This window comes from Gigantopelta aegis, chromosome 6 (assembly GCF_016097555.1).
Source record: "Gigantopelta aegis isolate Gae_Host chromosome 6, Gae_host_genome, whole genome shotgun sequence".
Classification (NCBI taxonomy): Eukaryota; Metazoa; Mollusca; class Gastropoda; order Neomphalida; family Peltospiridae; genus Gigantopelta; species Gigantopelta aegis.
Genome location: NC_054704.1, coordinates 75,983,397 through 76,005,258, shown reverse-complemented (window position 1 = coordinate 76,005,258; position 21,862 = coordinate 75,983,397). Strand labels below are relative to the sequence as shown.

Here is a 21,862-nt window from a genome sequence, read left to right as displayed (position 1 = left end):
TCCTGTCTTTCTGTCAACAAAATTCATATGTTAGACACCTAAATAACCGTAGTTCAAAATGTCCTGAGAAGTTAAATAAATATTCCTTTCCTTTAAATCAATATTCCACATGCCAAGAATCTTGCACGGTGTTCCCTCCCAACTGATGTGTAAAAAAATATTTTGTTTTCTAGTCCATTTCATATTTCCTATATCTGTTTTGGTTGCTGGTTTCTTTGATTGTTTCTTGTTATGGGTGTTTTGTTTTGTTTTATTTTTTGGGGAGTTTTGGATTTATTTTTATTTTTTTTGGTTTGGGGGGGGGGGGGGGGAGGTTGTTGGGGTTTTTGTAGTACATGTATACAAATTTTCATTAAAGATATACAAATTGGGAACGTTTTGTAAAATTACCATTGACAAAACTATTTTTATCAGCTATAAAGGGCCAGTAAAGATATTTAGCTTTATATATATATACAAGTCAATTTCAGGTTCACTTGTACGTCACAGAGTGATCGATTCTACCATGCTTTATATATATATATATATATATATACAAGTCAATTTCAGGTTAACTTGTACGTCACAGAGTGATCGATTCTACCATGCTTTATATATATATATATATATATATATATACACAAGTCAATTTCAGGTTAACTTGTACGTCACAGAGTGATCGATTCTACCATGCTTTATATATATATATATATATATACAAGTCAATTTCAGGTTCACTTGTACGTCACAGAGTGATCGATTCTACCATGCTTTATATATATATATATATATACAAGTCAATTTCAGGTTAACTTGTACGTCACAGAGTGATCGATTCTACCATGCTTTATATATATATATATATATATATATATATATACAAGTCAATTTCAGGTTCACTTGTACGTCAGAGTGATCGATTCTACCATGCTTTATATATATATATATATACAAGTCAATTTCAGGTTCACTTGTACGTCACAGAGTGATCGATTCTACCATGCTTTATATATATATATACATACAAGTCAATTTCAGGTTCACTTGTACGTCACAGAGTGATCGATTCTACCATGCTTTATATATATATATACATACAAGTCAATTTCAGGTTCACTTGTACGTCACAGAGTGATCGATTCTACCATGCTTTATATATATATATACATACAAGTCAATTTCAGGTTCACTTGTACGTCACAGAGTGATCGATTCTACCATGCTTTATATATATATATACATACAAGTCAATTTCAGGTTCACTTGTACGTCACAGAGTGATCGATTCTACCATGCTTTATATATATATATATACATACAAGTCAATTTCAGGTTAACTTGTACGTCACAGAGTGATCGATTCTACCATGCTTTATATATATATACATACAAGTCAATTTCAGGTTAACTTGTACGTCACAGAGTGATCGATTCTACCATGCTTTATATATATATATATATATATATATATATACAAGTCAATTTCAGGTTAACTTGTACGTCACAAAGTGATCGATTCTACCATGCTTTATATATATATATATATATACAAGTCAATTTCAGGTTAACTTGTACGTCACAGAGTGATCGATTCTACCATGCTTTATATATATATATATACAAGTCAATTTCAGGTTAACTTGTACGTCACAGAGTGATCGATTCTACCATGCTTTATATATATATATATATACAAGTCAATTTCAGGTTAACTTGTACGTCACAGAGTGATCGATTCTACCATGCTTTATATATATATATATATATATATATATATATACAAGTCAATTTCAGGTTAACTTGTACGTCACGGAGTGATCGATTCTACCATGCTTTATATATATATATATATATATATATATATATATATATATATATACAAGTCAATTTCAGGTTAACTTGTACGTCACGGAGTGATCGATTCTACCATGCTTTATATATATATATATATATACAAGTCAATTTCAGGTTAACTTGTACGTCACAGAGTGATCGATTCTACCATGCTTTTTTTTTCATAGTACATGTATAATTACACATCACACTCCTGAGGCGAGCGTAATTGTAGATCAGTCTGATATGATACTATTCAGTACTAGACGATGGTACCAGTCAGATTGTTCGCGAGCACTCGAACTTCTGAACATAACACTGCGTCTTTCCAACTTCAACTTGTACTCAACTCATGTGGCTTCAACATACCCGCCAATCCATTTCTGCTGTGTTATTATACAGCCGCCACACACCTTGTAATGTGATTATTTAATAAATAATAGGTTCCATGTGATAATTTGTTTAATGATAACGAATTTAAAAAAAAGGTTCTGTATATAGTTAAACATAAACATTTGTTATGATACCAGCTTGAGTATGACTTGTTTAAAGATGGCAGGAATTAAGAAACAGAGATACATGTATAACCTTAACGTTGCCACATTTATCTGAGGCAATATATTGTTGTTTAAATTTCCTACTCGGTGGAATATAAAATCTCGAGGGAGATAAAAGAACTGGTGTGGCACCACGTAATGTCTCGTCTCCTGCTTATCTGCTTAGCTCCCCCTCTTTCCTTTATCTTTACAAAATCATAGATCAGATCAATCAAGTGTAGGACTGCATAATACTTTTTTTAAAGTTAAAGTTTGTTTTGTTTAACGACACCACTAAAGCACATTAATGTACTAACCATGGGCTATTGGGTATCAAACATTTGGTAATTTTGATATATGGTCTTAGAGAGGAAACCCGCTACATTTGTTTCTATAGTAGTAGTAGTAGAAATAGATCCTAGACCGACAGCGCATCAGGCGAGCACTTTACCACTGGGCTACATCCCTCCCCAGTCGAATAATAAAATGACAGAATATATATATATATATATATATATATATATAAACTAGTGGCTATATAGCACTTTTATTAATATCAGTAGGCCCATGTGATGTTTATGCACCTTTGCCTGCCTGGGGGCAACGTATCATGAAAAGGACAGATCTTCCCAGATTGGTTTAAACAAACACACCCACTAAACTTGGCCGGTGTACACCCACTTTACAGTAAAAGTATTACATTTGCATTGGCTGGAATGACCACAAAATGTCTTCAGTGTCAGCAAGTTACACAAGTTTGCAAACTATATGCATTCCCTTGTCAACGTCAGTCTAATAGTTTCCACTGCAAAGCTGTCTGCCACGAAATAGTCAAACACCAGACTGCTTGTGTGGATACATTTCTGGATTTTCGTCAACTAAATGGGAAAATAGCTGTGATCTGTGGCCAATAAGCTGGCGTTTGTCTGCATATCCAAGTCTGACTGTACATACCTCTTCATGGCTTTAAAACAACAACTGACTATTGGCTCTGCCAATATTGGGTGCCACTTGTGTGGAAAGGTATGCTCACTTTTTGCAAACACCTGATGTCATCACTGTTTTAACAGTGATTCATGAGAGCATGCCATTACAACTGTCTATTATCCTGTAGTCTACAGTCTTCCTAAAGACAGCGTAGGAAGGATGTCTTGTCTTGGGAAGTGGTAATCATGGGAACTGTCACAACCGCCAAAACATCATCTGAACTAATGCCTTGTGCGTTATCATTTTGAAACTGTTGTTGTCATTTAGATTTGATTTGTTGGACAAGTATATGATAAGTCAGTAACCCAGAAATTTGAAATGTGCAATGTTACACAAACAGTATTTGATGGATCAGGTCCATCTGTAAACGACAATTCCCATATTTGTCAAGCAGGTGGTATTGAGTCCACTTGACTAGGGATTTTGCCAGAATTTGTTTTTTTTAAATTGATTTTGCTGAATAATTTGCTGAATGATCCAGAGTGTACGGTTGGGTAACTTGGTGTTTGAAGTCTCCACAGTTGTATTATTTTATGCTACAGATAGTCATTATGTGAAAACGGAGAAACCCATTTCAGGGCAAATAGGTTTCGCCCTGTCATTGATGTGTAATTTCAAATGACTATTGGAGCACCAGCAAAACAGACTATGCATGACGCAGTGGTGCCCATGGAAGGAATTTGGCAAAGAATGTATGGTTGCATGTAAGAAATGGGAATGAATTGGACGGACAAATTTCGGTTTTGTCTTCAGAAGATAGGCTAATTGGTTAACTGTAAGACCATGGTATATGTGGAACTCATTAATCAACAATGTGACAAACTACTTTACTTATGTTTTTAAACACAAATAATATAGATTACAGAGATCTCAGATCACTATGGAGGAACTCTTATGTCAATGTTAATGTTGGCGGCCATCTTGAAAAATGAAAGCCATCTTATGATATAAATTAATGGAGATCTTTCTAAGTCATTATGTAGGTTATTACAGACAAAACAACATTTACAACAACAACAACAACAAAAAACCTCGTTTCAGCACACATACATGTGTTTACTATTACAAAATATGCCATGTGGTGGCCATATTTAATTATGCAAATTTGTCACTTTCCCCCGCTTACATCAAATTACTTTTTTGGTATGTTGTCTAGGATGGTATTGAGAGTACAATACAACAAAATTAAATTGTTGCAAGATTAGCAATTCTCAGATCATTTTCGAATTTTAAGAAACTGTTATTTCAATGGGAATGTTGGCGGCCATCTTGAAAAATTAAAACCATCTTAAATGAGTTAATAAGTAAGTTATTTTGGACACAATACAATCATTTAAAATATTGTTTACTAAATATATATTGTACTGGTACACATACAAGCATATACTATTGTAATATATGCCTTATGGCGGCCATTTTATTTTATGTAAATTAGTTATTTTCCCCAATATACATAAATGTACATTTTGATATGATGTCTAGGATGGCTTTGAGAGTAAAATAAAACAAAAATTAATGACGTTGCATGATTATTAAGATCTCGGATCACTTTGGAATTTTAAAGAATTGTCATTTCATTGGGAATGTTGGCAGCCACCTTGAAAAATAAAAAATAAATTAAAAATTAAAAATTAGTGGATGTATTTCTAAGTCATCAAATAAGTTATTACTGATAAAATGCAATGCAATTAAAACATCATTTACTAAATATATCTCGTTTCAGCACGCACACATGTGTATACTGTTGAAAAATATACATGTGGCGGCCATATTTAATTTATGCAAATTAAGTCACTTTCCACTACCTACGTCGATGTACATTTTTGATATGTTGTCTAGGATGGCTTTGAGAATACATTGCTAAAAAAAAAAATTATGTCGCAATTTGTTCTAGGTTAGGCCTTTTTTAACCTTAGATTGACTGAACTAATATATTCTGTACTACTGTATGCATCTGGGGTTTGTTAATGACGTGGGTTAGACCTTCTTTATTAAAGAACAAGGAAGCCAGGCGCATATGCAAAACAAAACATGTATTATCTTCTAAACCCCCTAATACAGTCACCACGTAATGCTTACACTAAACCTTGAAAATTATAAGACGCTCGTATGTGTTATCCTGTCTGTGGGATGATGTATATAAAAGATCCCTTGCTACTAATGGAAAAAGCCATCGGACTACAGGCTGGTAGGTATAGGGTTCGCAGCCCGGTACCGGCTTCAACCCAGAGCGAGTTCTTAAGGGCTCAATGGGTAGGTGTAAGGCCACTACACCCTCTTCTCTCTCACTAACCACTAAACAACTAACAACTAACCCACTGTCCTGGACAGACAGCCCAGATAGCTGAGATGTGTGCCCAGGACAGCGTGCTTGAACCTTAATTGGATATAAGCATGAAAATAAGTTGAAATGAAAATTGAAAAATGTAGCGAATTTCCTTTCTAAAACTATGTCAAAATTACAAAATGTTTGACATCTAATAGCCGATTATTAATAAATCAATGTGATCTAGTGGTGTCGTTAAACAACAAAAAAACCTGTCGCCCCCACAACACCCGAAGTGATGTGATTGTGTTATGACCTTGAATACATTATTAGGTTTTTGTCTTTGTAGTTTGGTTTTTGATTTCGTTGATTATAGTGATGATGAGAACTAATCTGCTATAGAAGACATTGGTCATGATTGGCCGTGTTCACTTTATGAATGAACTTGAGACATTGCTTGAAAACATTACATAACTTAACAATTACCATTTACCAACTTGTTATTAATACCGTGCTTGTTGTTTTGTGTTTGTTGTTTGTTTTGAAGGCTTGTATCGCTGAATTGTATTTATATTGTGCTAATACGTGTAATACTCTGTGATATTTTACTATTTATACCAAACATAGGCTATATCTATCTGCTCATGATACCTCCCCCGCTAATGTTTTATACTATTCTTGAAAGGCTATCCCAGTTTTCAGACGATTTTCTGCGTCATAACTTGTAAGCACATTTTGCACGTTATAACATTAATTACTGCTTTATCTGGATTCTCCGAAACCACCTGTAGTTTATTAACTATTCTTATATTTGATAATAAGAGCGACTGCAAACCTCTGCCAACACGATGGTATTGACGTCACATCTGCAACTAAACATGACTGGTGGAGAGCAGAGTTAATTTGTTTGTGTCCAAATCGTCTGCGGTGGAAGAGAGTCGCAGAAGCGACACCATAGAGTGTCGGGGGCGTCCGGTAATTGCGCAGAGTGCTGTTTCGATGTTTTGCCTTCCTGTAATAAAATTGCTCAACATATTGCCAGTTTGACGACACCGCCCCCGCACTGTTGACTGAATTGAACAGTCGCAGGGCAAGCGCCGGGCTGCTCTTCCCTAATTAACCAACACCCACTCTTTGGCGCAGCCGGCCCTTCAGAATCAATAACAAAGAGGAAATAAAAATATTATTTCACTGATTTCTGGCAGTAATTTGAGCAAATTGTACTTCAAACAGCGCTTGGGAAGCATTGATTGGTTTGGTCGTGAACATCCTGACAGTTAACGGTTTAACAGCTTCATGGGATGTCAGACAGACAGACTGATGGAGTTTCGTGTCTTTACTTTACAAACTCGCTGATACTTCAGAACGGATTTCGTTCCGTGTCTTTACCAGCTCTTTTGAAGTTCAGAACGGATACGTTTTCGCGTCTTTACTAGCTCATTAAAGTTTTTGGACGGATATATTTCCGGTTTTTTGTTGTTGTTGTTGGGTTTTTTTTTACTGGCTTGTTAAATATTTCTTATCTTTTATATCAGCTCATTAAAAATAAATCCCAGTATAGACATATTTCCGTATCTTTACTAGGTCGTTAAAAACTTCAGAACGGATATATTCCGGTTTTGTACCAGTTATTTGAAGTTGAAAAAGGATACACCCCCTTGTCTTTATTAGCTCGTTAAAAACATCTGAATAGGTGTTTATCCATAGTTTATAGCTCGCTAAAGCTTTTGAACGGATACGTTTCCGTGTTATTTATAGGGTTTCTGCCAGAGGGTAAAATTACGTACTCTAAAATCTTGGAAATTAATGGATAGCTTCTTTTTTTTTTTTGCTTTTTTTTAGAAATATTATTGTAAGAGACATGAAATGCACTGTCCAATTTCAAAAGATTTACAGTCCAGAACTACCTAGTAGTACACATGATCGGTTTTGTTTTTATTCCGTACCCTCAAATTATTTTCTGGCAGAAATCCTGAATAGGTTAGCATGGAGTGCTATTATTACTGGAGCCGACGCACTACTGAGTTACGTAAATTGTTTGTACTCCAGAATTACATAAGAACACCCTAGAGAGTGATCTCCCAGGACAGGACAACAACTACACCTCGTTACAGTTTCGTCGACTCCTCGCTTTAATCTGACACTCGGCGTAACTGATATTTAGTGGTGTGTTGATAAGTAAGTGATTCAAGAGGCGTACGGCGTACTCGAACTCGCAGGATTCTGTTTCATGTGGCCCACGGCGGCCAGCCCGCGAGAGCTCGTTCACCACTTGAGGACTCTTGTCATCAGCCAGACTGGCTGCAGCAGACTCTCGTGTCCACATAGAAGATAGATTCTAGTCGTAGCACGTGGACGATTCAACTCGTTTTACTTCCTATCGTCTTGATAATCATAGTCACGTGAACAACCAAGCTTTTACACTTTATATACAGTCGTGATAACCATACAGGGTTTTTTCGGTGTCGTCGTGGTTAAGCCATGAGACATAAGGCTGGTAAATACAAAGTTCGCAGCCCGGTACCGGCTCCCACCCAGAGCGAGTTTTAATGACTCAATGGGTAGGTGTAAGATCACTACACCCTGTTCTCTTTCTCACTAAACACTAACCAACTAACAACTAACCCACTGCCCAGATAGCTGATGTGGCTTCTCAAGATCTGTATTTCAGCACAGCACTACACCTTCAACGTCTATTGACTGTCAATCTAGGGGTTTTCTTGACGGAATGCAATCCATCTCGTCCCTACAAGCTGTGCACCCTAACGGCCTTAACGAGGCCACTCACGTGGACATATAGATCAGGCTTTAAACTTTTAGACCTTCGTTCAAAAGTTTATGTCGAAATTACTTTCTTTTTTTAATATTATTAAATAGTCCGATCCTCTCTTCTTTCTCTTATTTATTTTTGGACTGTCCATCTAAAATGCTCCAAATTATATATTCCCAGTCTGGAGCCCCACGCGGTAAGACGTGTTTGTTTCGCTTGTGCACACTGCACGTGCTTTCGTGTGCTCGACTTGGGGGTCCTTCATTTCGTTGTTTTTGTCAGCGAAATGAAGTTTTCTACTGGGATGTATGCGGCCATTGGAACTGATTGAACGCTGGAACGCTTCTCGTTTCGACAGCCTGCACCAGCAGGTTGGATTCTTTTTTAGCGAGATTCATTGCCTCCACGTCATTTCTCCGTCTGACTGTAGACTTGGGTTTTTTCGTGACTCGTATGACGGCCATTCTGCAGAACGGCACGGTTGTTCGCGTTTAGTCTCTACATGTCCGAGCCTGTCCTAGCAGCACTGGAAGATTGACCGCCCCACTCTAAGAAGAAATAGGAAGCGGGGTCGGCCCCTACTACTCTTTTTCTAGACTTTACCTTGCTTTATAGTGATACCATCTCGTATCCTCCGGATTCGGGCCCGTCCGCACCACTATACCAACCCATGACGACTGGACTATACCCTAGTCTGATACTGTCTCTCTCTCGTTCAGACGGATCCGGCTTCTCAAGATCTGTATTTCAGCACAGCACTACACCTTCAACGTCTAGGGTTTTTTTTGACGGGATGCGTTCAGAATTTTATGTCGAAATTACTTCTTCTTTTTTTTTCTTCTTTTTTTTAATATTATTAAATAGTCCGATCCTCTCTTCTTTCTCTTATTTAATTTTGGACTGTCCTTCTAAAATGCTCCAAATTATATAAATATTCGGCCGAGCAGTCAATTCTTTTTTATTTTTGGCTTGTAACCTTTTTCTTTTTTTATTTAATCTATTAACTTCTTTACTAATTGCTATTTTCAAAATTCTGCCCATCCCCCCCCCCCCCCCCTCCATCCCGAGTCAGGCCACCGATCTTATCGGAGGTCGGACTCAGGATGGGCGTGTTTGAAACCCTAGTGGTATATGGGCACGTTAAACTAGTTATCATCATCATCATCATCATCATCATCATCATCCAAATTATATAAATATTCGACCGAGCAGTCAATTCTTTTTATTTTTGGCTTGTAACTTTTTTTTCTTCTTTTTTTTAAAATTCTATTAACTTTTTTACTAATTGCTATTTTCAAAATTCTGCCCATTTTCAATTCTACCCCCCTCCATCTTATCTAATTTCTTTTTGACCACCCGATCTAATCTAGCGACCAAATTTAATGAGTAGAATTTTCTTTATTGATTATATTACAGATGGGCATCAGAATTTTAAAGGCCCACTATTTAATTTTTGGATGTAAATTTCAAAATTGTCCGCTTAATTTTTTCTGGCCCGGGACAAGCCCCTGGCTATCCAGAGACAGGCCCCGGGACGGTCATGCTCGAAACTCTAGTGGTATATGAGCATGTAAAAATTATTCGCACTCGCACTCGTATATCGTAAAATCCTGTCTACGGACAGTTTTACTTTTCTTAGTCTTGAATTTCATAGAATCACATCGATGACGCCAAATTTTTACTTTTTTAATTCTTGATAATCATAAAATCATGTCGACAACCGCAACTCGAGTTTCACTTTTTAGATATGATCACAGAATAACGCGGACAACTGCCAACTTAACGCTGGTTTTATTCGTATGGTCTTAATGATCATAGTCACGTGGATGACCACAAACTGGAGGTTTACTCTCATAGTTTTAGTGATCGTAGTCACGTGGTTGACCATAAATCGAGTTTTACTCTTATAGTCTTATTGATCACAGAGTCAGGTGGTTGGCCCTAAATCGAGTTTTACTCTGATAGTGTTAATGATCACAGAGTCACTTGGTTGACCCCAAATAGAGTTTTACTATCCTAGTCGTGATGACCACATAATCACGTGGATCACCCCCAATGTATGTTTTCCCGTGTCTCATGCCTTGATCCTCTATTAAACCTAAACGCCTTGATGTCTGCTTGTCCATAGGGCCAGACCTTTTACGCATTTAATAGGCTATGCGTGTGAACATGTAATAACACCTTTAATGGGTAAAACGTCTCTACCATTGCCGACATGGATCATCACGTTTTCTTTTGATCATTGTCTCAATTACATTTCAGTTTATGTTCGTGCTTATACAATGCAGTACAATGCAGTACGATACAATATAATAAATATGATACAAGACAATACAGTGCAGTGCAGTGCAGTGCAGTGCAGTATAGTGCAATACAGTATAGTACAATGCAATGCAGTTCAATCTTCATTGCAAAATATTTATGGATACAGTGGTCAAGGGGAAATTAAGTCTCAAACAGTATGGTTTTGACAGTGCGTGACAAAACGTTTCTCACCAAATAAGTAAATTTTCATATTATTTTGCCACCCATCCCCTACCACCACTACGCGACTGATAATGAGTATAGGATATAATTAAATGTAAAATAATTATGTGTATCGAATAAACAAATATTAAATTTCTTTTTAAAATCTCATCTGGAAAAAAAAAGAAGCTTGTTTCCAATCAGAAGAAAAAGGTTTTCCAAATGACCCAGACATGTATGTGGTTTTGGTTTGTTTCGGTGTGGGGTTTTTCGCCGTGAGTACCGTAAGCTAATGTTTCAATTCTGTCAGTCAGACGAGAGAGTATACCAGCCTTATCCTCTTATAATGTACACCACCATGTTTCGGTCGACCAGTTTCCTGGAGCTAGACAAACCATACACCGCCAATTACTGACGTTTCCGGATTTGATGACGTCACTGGCGTTGCCGTGGGAGGGGAGTCGTGCACGTGCACACGAACAGACGGGGCTGCTACACCCCCTTTCCCTCAAACCCTCCCCACAACGTGAGTCACCTCCACACTGTGCCGTTGTGTCGTCATCCCGCGACTTGTGCTTTGTTTTTGTGCACTTTGGTTTTTAAGTGGAAACACCGCCGCCATCTTGAGTAGATACGGCGTTTTATTGGTCCCATCTGCGCATGTCGTCACTGCCTAATTAGTAGCCACCTGTCACACCTGGTCTCAACAGGTGCGCGCATGTCGGCGGTCACACTGCGCGAAACATGTTTTGTAACCTTAGAGCCCGACGTGGATCGCAACGTGCCGTGTTTGTATAACACAGTAAAACATGTGTGCGCGATCTGTAGCGTGATGTGTTTTTTATAATGAAATACACATTATATACGCTTACGAGCGGTTACTTTTTTCTCAAGTTGAACAAGGGGAAGAGGCGTAAAGCATTCGCAAATGGCACTGGCCGAAAGCTTGCGTATACCGACACGTATAGTTGTCATAAACGTACAAAACAATATCTAGTTCTTAGCTTCTAATATGCCAATTTTAGTATGCTGTCGAAAAGCAGTGGAAAATGCCATGGAGGGAAACTATACCCTTTTAACCCATCCACCGTACTGTTAGCTTGTGTGCTCTAGACTACTGTACACAAATGCACCTATCCGCACATCACATCCATACACATCCATCCGTGCATCCATTAATCTCGATAATCAGACTACTAACATATGACATAAACACCCACTAATCCAGGCAAACATGCGCTTACCAACATACCAACCCACACAGTCATAAACCCGTCCATACAACCACCATGCTATCAAACCAGATAACCATCCATCCATCACACCAAACAACCATATTCATTCATCACACCAGAAAACCGTACACTCATTTATCACACCATACAACCATTCACCAATCCATACACCCATCAAACCAGACAACCATACACTTACCCATCACACCAGATAGCTATACACTCATCTATACACCCATGGAAACCAGATAGCCATACACTCGTCCATACACCCATCAAACCAGACAGCCATACACTCATCCATACACACATCAAACCAGATAGTCATATCCCCATCCATACACCCATCACACTGGACATCTACACACTAATTCATACACCCATCAAACCAGACAGCCATACACTTATCCATACACCCATCAAACCAGACGGCCATACACTCATCTATATACCCATCAAACCAGATAGCCATACACTCATCCATATAAACCAGATAGTCATATCCCCATCCATATACCCATCATCCCAGATAGCCATACACTGATCCATACACCCATCAAACCAGACAGTCATACACTCACCCATACACCCATCAAACCGGACAGCCATGCACTGATCAATATATCCATCAAACCAGACACCCATACACTCATCCATACACCAATCAAACCGGACAGCCATGCACTGATCAATATATCCATCAAACCAGACACCCATACACTCGTCCATACACCAGATACCCATACACCAATCCATACACCCATCAAACTAGACAGCCATATACTTATTCATACACCCATCAAACCAGACAGCCATATACTCATCCATACACCCATCAAACTAGACAACCATACACTCATCCATACACCCATCAAACCAGACAGCCAAATACTCATCAATACACCCATCAAACTAGACAGCCAAATACTCATCCATACACCCATCAAACCAGACAGCCAAATACTCATCCATACACCCATCAAACTAGACAGCTATATACTCATCAATACACCCATCAAACCAGACAGCCATATACTCATCCATACACCCATCAAACCAGACAGCCAAATACTCATCCATACACCCATCAAACTAGACAGCCAAATACTCATCCATACACCCATCAAACCAGACAGCCAAATACTCATCCATACACACATCAAACTAGACAGCCAAATACTCATCCATACACACATCAAACTAGACAGCCAAATACTCATACATACACCCATCAAATCAGACAGCCAAATACTCATCCATACACCCATCAAACCAGACAGCCAAATACTCATCCATACACCCATCAAATCAGACAGCCAAATACTCATCCATACACCCATCAAACCAGACAGCCAAATACTCATCCATACGCCCATCAAACCAGACAGCCATATACTCATCCATACACCCATCAAACTAGACAGCCAAATACTCATCCATACACCCATCAAACTAGACAACCATACACTCATCCATACACCCATCAAACCAGACAGCCATATACTCACCCATACACACATCAAACCAGACAGCCAAATACTCATCCATACACACATCAAACTAGACAGCTAAATACTCATCCATACACCCATCAAACTAGACAGCCAAATACTCATCCATACACCCATCAAACCAGACAGCCAAATACTCATCCATACACACATCAAACTAGACAGCCAAATACTCATCCATACACCCATCAAACCAGACAGCCAAATACTCATCCATACACACATCAAACTAGACAGCCAAATACTCATCCATACACCCATCAAACCAGACAGCCAAATACTCATCCATACACCCATCAAACTAGACAGCCAAATACTCATCCATACACACATCAAACCAGACAGCCATATACTCATCCATACACACATCAAACTAGACAGCCATATACTCATCAATACACCCATCAAACTAGACAGCCAAATACTCATCCATACACACATCAAACTAGACAGCCAAATACTCATCCATACACACATCAAACTAGACAGCCAAATACTCATCCATACACACATCAAACTAGACAGCCAAATACTCATCCATACACACATCAAACTAGACAGCTATATACTCATCCATACACCCATCAAACTAGACAGCTATATACTCATCCATACACCCATCAAACTAGACAGCTATATACTCATCCATATACCCATCAAACCAGACAGCCAAATACTCATCAATACACCCATCAAACTAGACAGCCATATACTCATCCATACACCCATCAAACTAGACAGCCAAATACTCATCCATACACCCATCAAACCAGACAGCCAAATACTCATCCATACACCCATCAAACCAGACAGCCAAATACTCATCCATACACCCATCAAACCAGACAGCCAAATACTCATCCATACACCCATCAAACCAGACAGCCAAATACTCATCCATACACCCATCAAACCAGACAGCCAAATACTCATACATACACCCATCAAACTAGACAGCCAAATACTCATCCATACACCCATCAAACTAGACAGCTATATACTCATACATACACCCATCAAATCAGACAGCCAAATACTCATCCATACACCTATCAAACCAGACAGCCATATACTCATCCATACACCCTTCAAACTAGACAGCCATACACTCACCCATATACCCTTCAAACCAGACAGCCATATACGCATACATACACCCATCAAACCAGACAGCTATATACTCATACATACACCCATCACACTAGACAGCCATATACTCACCCATACACCCATCAAACTAGACAGCCAAATACTCATCCATACACCCAACCAGACAGCCAAATACTCATCCATACACCCATCAAACCAGACAGCCAAATACTCATCCATACACCCATCAAACCAGACCCATCAAACCAGACAGCCAAATACTCATCCATACACCCATCAAACCAGACAGCCAAATACTCATCCATACACCCATCAAACCAGACAGCCAAATACTCATCCATACACCCATCAAACCAGACAGCCAAATACTCATCCATACACCCATCAAACCAGACAGCCAAATACTCATCCATACACCCATCAAACCAGACAGCCAAATACTCATCCATACACCCATCAAACCAGACAGCCAAATACTCATCCATACACCCATCAAACCAGACAGCCAAATACTCATCCATACACCCATCAAACCAGACAGCCAAATACTCATCCATACACCCATCAAACCAGACAGCCAAATACTCATCCATACACCCATCAAACTAGACAGCCAAATACTCACACCATACACCCAGCCATCTCATCCATACACCCATCACACCATCAGACAGCCAGCCAATACTCATCCATACACCCATCAAACCAGACAGCCAAATACTCATCCATACACCCATCAAACCAGACAGCCAAATACTCATCCATACACCCATCAAACCAGACAGCCAAATACTCATCCATACACCCATCAAACCAGACAGCCAAATACTCATCCATACACCCATCAAACCAGACAGCCAAATACTCATCCATACACCCATCAAACCAGACAGCCAAATACTCATCCATACACCCATCAAACCAGACAGCCAAATACTCATCCATACACCCATCAAACCAGACAGCCAAATACTCATCCATACACCCATCAAACCAGACAGCCAAATACTCATCCATACACCCATCAAACCAGACAGCCAAATACGCATCCACACACACATCAAACTAGACAGGTATACACTCAAGCACAAAATAAGGATTTTCTTTTGTTAATGTCTACATAAATATATGGCTGGTAGGTATTGGGTTCAGATCCGAGTCGAGGCATGGGATTTTTAATCCAGATACCGACTCCAAACCCTGAGTGAGTGCTCCGCAAGGCTCAATGGGTAGGTGTAAACCACTTACACCGACCAGTGATCCATAACTGGTTCAACAAAGGCCATGGTTTGTGCTATCCTGCCTGTGGGAAGCGCAAATAAAAGATCCCTTGCTGCTAATCGGAAAGAGTAGCCCATGTACTGGCAACAGCGGGTTTCCTCACAAAATCTGTGTCGTCCTTAACCATATGTCTGACGCCATATAACCGTAAATAAAATGTGTTGAGTGTGTCATTAAATAAAACATTTCTTTCTTTTTTTCTTTACATAAATATATAACATTCCTTGAATTTATTTCTTAAAAGTTAACGTGTTTTTGTAAAGAGGATGATCGGCCTGGATTTTTTATTTGATTTTTTTTTTTAATTGAAAAAACAAATGTGTAAAAAATATATGTATATATGTGATTAGAGGGAGCTATACTTTTCTTCATTAGATATGGCCTCACTTGTTTTGTCGAGTATACACGCAACACGTAGACGGTTTTGTTTTTGTATGTTTTCACAGCACACGTGTGACGACTGAAGGGCAGACGACTGTTGATCGTTCACGTTGTGTCCAGGTTCTTCTGGCATTGTTACGCCGGTCCTCCGTCGACCCCGCCCTGTCACACTTCACGTCTGTTGTCGTACTGCGGCGGCGCGGTCGCACGTGCAAACAATCACACTTCGCTGTATCCACCCGCAAAAATAACATTTCGCGTTTCCACGTTTTCCTCCTCATTTTACGTTCTCCAGAAGTGATACCAATGTTTACTGATATTAAAGCCGCACACCCTAGTTCCATTCAGCGAAAATAAATTATAATTTGGTTAATCTACAAACCTGTAACACACTTAGATCACGTTTTTATCAAATGGAGTGAAAAAGCAGGTTTTATATCGATAAATACCACGGGAATCCCCATGTCCCAATTGCTTGAAATAATTTTGAAACTTAGTATTCTGATGTCACCGGTAGATGTCGCTCGAAGCACAACAATGCCTACGTCACGACAAATTTCACAGACTTGGGGTGCGTTCGTTTCACCTCTCCTGGACATGTTTCAACTGTTCTGTCCTGGTTGTATCCCCTCTCCAGATATCGTAAGACTTAGCAAAATTATTGGTTTTAAGGGTTTGTAACGTTTTGTATTGAGACACTTACTTGTCTGAACTTTATTGTTACTGAAAATGTTCACGAACTGTGAAGAAAAATCTCACAAATGAACAACAACAAATCGGATGTTGATTGCGCGAACCGTGCACGAGAAAACAAACCGAACCAAAATGATAACGGTCACGTGATATACCAGCGTCTGTGACATTGAAATGGAAATATCCCCTCTAAAAATAGATTGGACCTCGCTTGCTTAACGGTTTTTTCTCGACAACACGTCTTGTGAAAAAATTTTAAAAATGCATTTCGTGGTTTTACAAACATCAGGATTACCAAAAAGCACTTCAGGTGAATGGAAATGTGTATTCTAAATAATAAAATGTAAGTAAAATGCAATTTTATTTGTGAAAAATGGGGTTTAATAGCGATAAACAACGCCGTAATGGTTAACAAATAAACGTAACTAGGGTGTGTCCCTTTAACAAAATATGCCATTCCACGTCGGCGTCTGTTTTTTACGACAAGCCATAAACAGATATAATTTGACAAAATGTCCCGAGTAACAGAGCACTAATATGGCTATTTCCTCTCCACTATATATAAAACATGTCGGCTGTGTTTCCTCTCGTTTACACTGGAAAGTGTTGCATTCCATTTTCACATCTGTGACACTTTTATCGTATATTTTGTTAAACGAGTGGAAAATTACACATCGTGTTTATTTGTTTTACTACTGTTTTATCTCTAATGGGTTTATCGTTTGTTAATAACATCCTGATTTTCTGCAAGCAGAAAAAAACAACTGTTTTTTATGGTGCAGCAGGATATTAGAGCTAATGATGATGATTATAATGTATGCTCATGTTTATGCTCAACTAAGGTTCAAGCACGAATTCCTGGGCTTTCACCTCGGTTGTCTAGTCTGTGTTCAAGATAGATGTTAATGAGATAATGTAGAACCGATTAGCAACAAGACGCAATCTACATCTGCCAATCAGTTGCAAAAACTAATAACTCGCTTTTAGATCCAGGCTAAATATTCCCCACCCCAAAATAACATATTCATAAAAAAAAAAAAATTAATTGGCTTAAATTCATTTCCAAGAGTCATTACAAGAGACATTAGTGTTGAAACAATAATTGTGTTAACCATTGCAGTTTTTAACTTATTTATTCAACAGTCAAGTAAAAAGTGAATTACCGGTACTTGGTTTTACCATCTCAGGGCAGATATGTTCTCTCCTGCAGTAATTCCAGCCCGCCCTCGCCTCTCTGTCTCTGTCTCTGTCTCTCTCTCTCTCTCTCTCTCTCTCTCTCTCTCTCTCTCTCTCTCTCTCTCTCTCTCTCTCTCTCTCTCTCTCTCTCTCTCTCTCTCTCTCTCTCTCTCTCTCTCTCTCTCTCTCACCCACACTTTCAGTCTGCCTGTTAGTCAGTCTCGGTCGGTAGAGCGCTCGTGCTTAGGTCTCTTTATGAGTGCCCCAATAGTGGTTTATCAAAGGTATGTGCTACCCTGTTTATGGGAAAGTGCATATAAAAGATCCCTTGTTGCCGATTGGAAAACGTTCTCTCTCTCAAACTCTCTCTCTCTCCCCCCCCTCTCTCTCTCTCTCTCTCTCTCTCTCTCTCTCCCCCTCTCTCTCCTCTCTCTCTCTCTCTCTCTCTCTCTCTCTCTCTCTCTCTCTCTCTCTCTCTCTCTCTCTCTCTCTCTCTCTCTCTCTCCGGTTGAGACCGCTACTGCAATATGAACCCTTGACTTACTGGCATAAAACACCGGCCTCGGTGGCGCAGTGGTTAAGCCATCGGACTACAGGCTGGTAGGTACTGGGTTCGGATCCCAGTCGAGGCATGGGATTTTTAATCCAGATACCGACTCCAAACCCTAAGTGAGTGCTCCGCAAGGCTCAATGGGTAGGTGTAAACCACTTGCACCGACCAGTGATCCATAACTGGTTCAACAAAGGCCATGGTTTGTGCTATCCTGCCTGTGGGAAGCGCAAATAAAAGATCCCTTGCTGCCTGTCGAAAAAAGAGTAGCCTATGTGGCGACAGCGGGTTTCTTCTTCAAAATAGTGTCAAAATGACCATATGTTTGACGTCCAATAGCCGATGATAAGATAAAAAATCAATGTGCTCTAGTGGCGTCGTTAAATAAAACAAACTTTACTTTTTACTGGCATAAAACCTGATGCCTTACCCACTAAGCTATCGAGTGTGATACATTCAGATCTATTTGTCAACCGTCTGGTTCCTGCCGGTAAATATACCTGTGCGACAAATCTGTACCACCAACAGCTCTACTACAGACTGCATGTCACGTCTTCCCTTTAGCTTTGTCCCTCGTTTTAACACCTTTATTAAATACGTGTACGTACGAATCTCACCCCGTGTACCCGTCGCCATAATCCCCTCACACTGTAACATTCGACAACGAATTAAGCGATCAATAAAATATTCATACCAGAATCGACTGGCCCGGATTAGGAGCACGCGCGAATCACAATGATCTCGCGCGGAGCACGTGGGACCACCGGCGCAGTGTTTGAAAGTAATTTCACTTTCGTATTGCAAACACACGCCGAGAAGAAACGCTCGCCGGCTTTGATACAGCTCCGCCGGTGCTAGGACCCGGTGATTGCCGGCGGTGTTCGCTTACACAGAGGTCCGTTCAGGGATGAGATGGGATGGGATGGGATGGGAGGGGGATTAATGACACCTCTTATCACTCCTGCATGTTGGCGGTAACGGGTAACACCTTGCATAGCAAGTAATGGTTACTTCAAATACTTTCACAAACACAGGGTCAGAGTGTAGTATAGCTGGTTCAGATATGGGACTGTTAAGGTTTTTAGATATTTATCTTCAACAGTAAAGATTATGCATGCATAGATTGATTACTAAACTGGTAAGTGAGACCATGAAGAGATAAATACATTGTAGTGTAAGAATTGGAAGGAAGGAAGGATTTTTTTTTTTTTTAACGACGCACTCAACACATTTTATTTACGGTTATATGGCAGACATATGATTAAGGACCACACAGATATAGAGAGAGAAAACCTGTCGCCATTTCATGGGCTACTCTTTTCGATTAGCAGCAAGGGATATTTTATATGCACCATCCCACAGACAGGATAGCACATACCACGACCTTTCTTACACCAGTTGTGGAGCACTGGCTGGAACGAGAAATAGCCGAATGGGTCCACCGACGGGGATCGATCCCAGACCGACCGCGCATCAAGCGAACGCTTTGCCACTGGGCTACGTCCCGCCCTTGTGAGAATTGGAATTCATCGAAGTGACAATGTCCATTAATTTCTGAAAGTGTTGCTCTACCATTTTGTCTGGGGTTACGCAGCATATTGATCCCACAAAATATATATTATTTTCTTGTTTTAAAATCTACAGTAAATAGCATTTCTTCTTTGTGTGTTGCTGTTGTAAAGAAATTTGGTTCTATTGAATACTTGAGCCAATAAAATAGTTTTAAGACCCTACATTGCTTTTCTTCAGGGAATCATGTATTGCCTCTAAAGGTCAATACAGACGAATTATGATTCATTTTACACCATCTTCCATATTTTAACTATTTTCAGATCGCTTCCAAATAATTCTTCAGACAGTAGAACTGTTTTAAATCCCTGCATTTCTTTCTTTTGGTAAATCCTGTACAGTAACTACCTCTGAAGAGAAACACAGACGAATTATGAATCATTTCACACTATCTTCCATATCTTAACTATTTTCAGAATTTATCTCCATACTCGCATTCCGGCAACAGCACAGTCAGCCGGGAGCTTTTGGACGCTCGGATATTTACGTAATATGTCGTTTAAAGCCGTTATCGTTCGACATCAAGCCATGTATTTCGGAAATTAGGAAGTGCGAATGGATGGATCTGGACAGGCTAAGGAATGAGGTGTCGTCCACAGCGCCCTTGACCTTGAGACTGGTGGATCTGGTGCGGTTCGGCTTGGATTCCGGATTCGACAACATTGATATCTGCGGGGAGGAGATGCTCTCGATATACAAGGGCTTAAAATATAAACTGTATCACAGACCGCTTCCAAGTACGTGGAAGCTGTGATGTTTTCTCTTTTTTAGCTATGTTATTTAATCTAGTGATGTTTTTAAGATAAGACAAGGTCTCATTGCAGGTGACTTACTAAATGATAGAAACAAAATTATTCTTGAAAATAATATTCATATAATTATGGAAAGAAATAAGGGAACATATGGTATCAAATTTAATTCACTTTTAGTTAAAGTTTGTTTTGTTTAATGACACCACTAGAGCACATTGATTTATTAATCATCGGCTATTAGATGTCAAACATTTGGTAATTTTGACAGATAGTCTTAGAGAGGAAACCCGCTACGTTTTTCCATTAGTAGCAAGGGATCTTTTACATGCACCATCTCACAGACAGAATAGCACATACCACGGCCTTTGATATATCAGTCGTGGTGCACTGGCAGGAACGAGAAATAGCCCAATGGGCCCACCAACGGGGATCGATCACAAACGACAGTACATCAAGCGAGCGCTTTACCACTGGAGTACGTCAAGCCCCTTTCACTTTTAGAGTTCCATATACATGTACAATGTACATATACTGAACAAAAAAAGAAACTTCCGATTTGTACATATAGTATTTGTTGTGTTAAAGAATTCATTGTGTAATGAAATTATATAGGTAGTATTAGCCTTGAGCTGTATTATCAGGATTCATGAATTTTATCAATTATTTTTGCACTGTTAATCGTCGACAACGTGAAATTCAATTTGCACGTGCATGCATGGTTCGACATGTCCCGTGTAGTATTCAGTCAATTTGTTTTACTTGTCTTA

The 21,862-nt window shown here is 39.3% G+C and overlaps 1 protein-coding gene across 1 annotated transcript in view; it reads left to right on the top strand.

Annotated features, from left to right (window-relative positions):
- Positions 1-21,315, top strand: part of LOC121374010 (nucleoside diphosphate-linked moiety X motif 6-like) — a 39,686-nt gene extending 18,371 nt beyond the window's left edge. Inside the window, exon 7 of the mRNA XM_041500882.1 lies at positions 20,760-21,315. Coding sequence (XP_041356816.1) covers positions 20,760-21,097 — 338 coding nt within the window. The 3' untranslated portion in view covers positions 21,098-21,315. The remainder of the gene's footprint in view (positions 1-20,759) is intronic.
- The last annotated feature ends 547 nt before the right edge of the window (positions 21,316-21,862 follow it).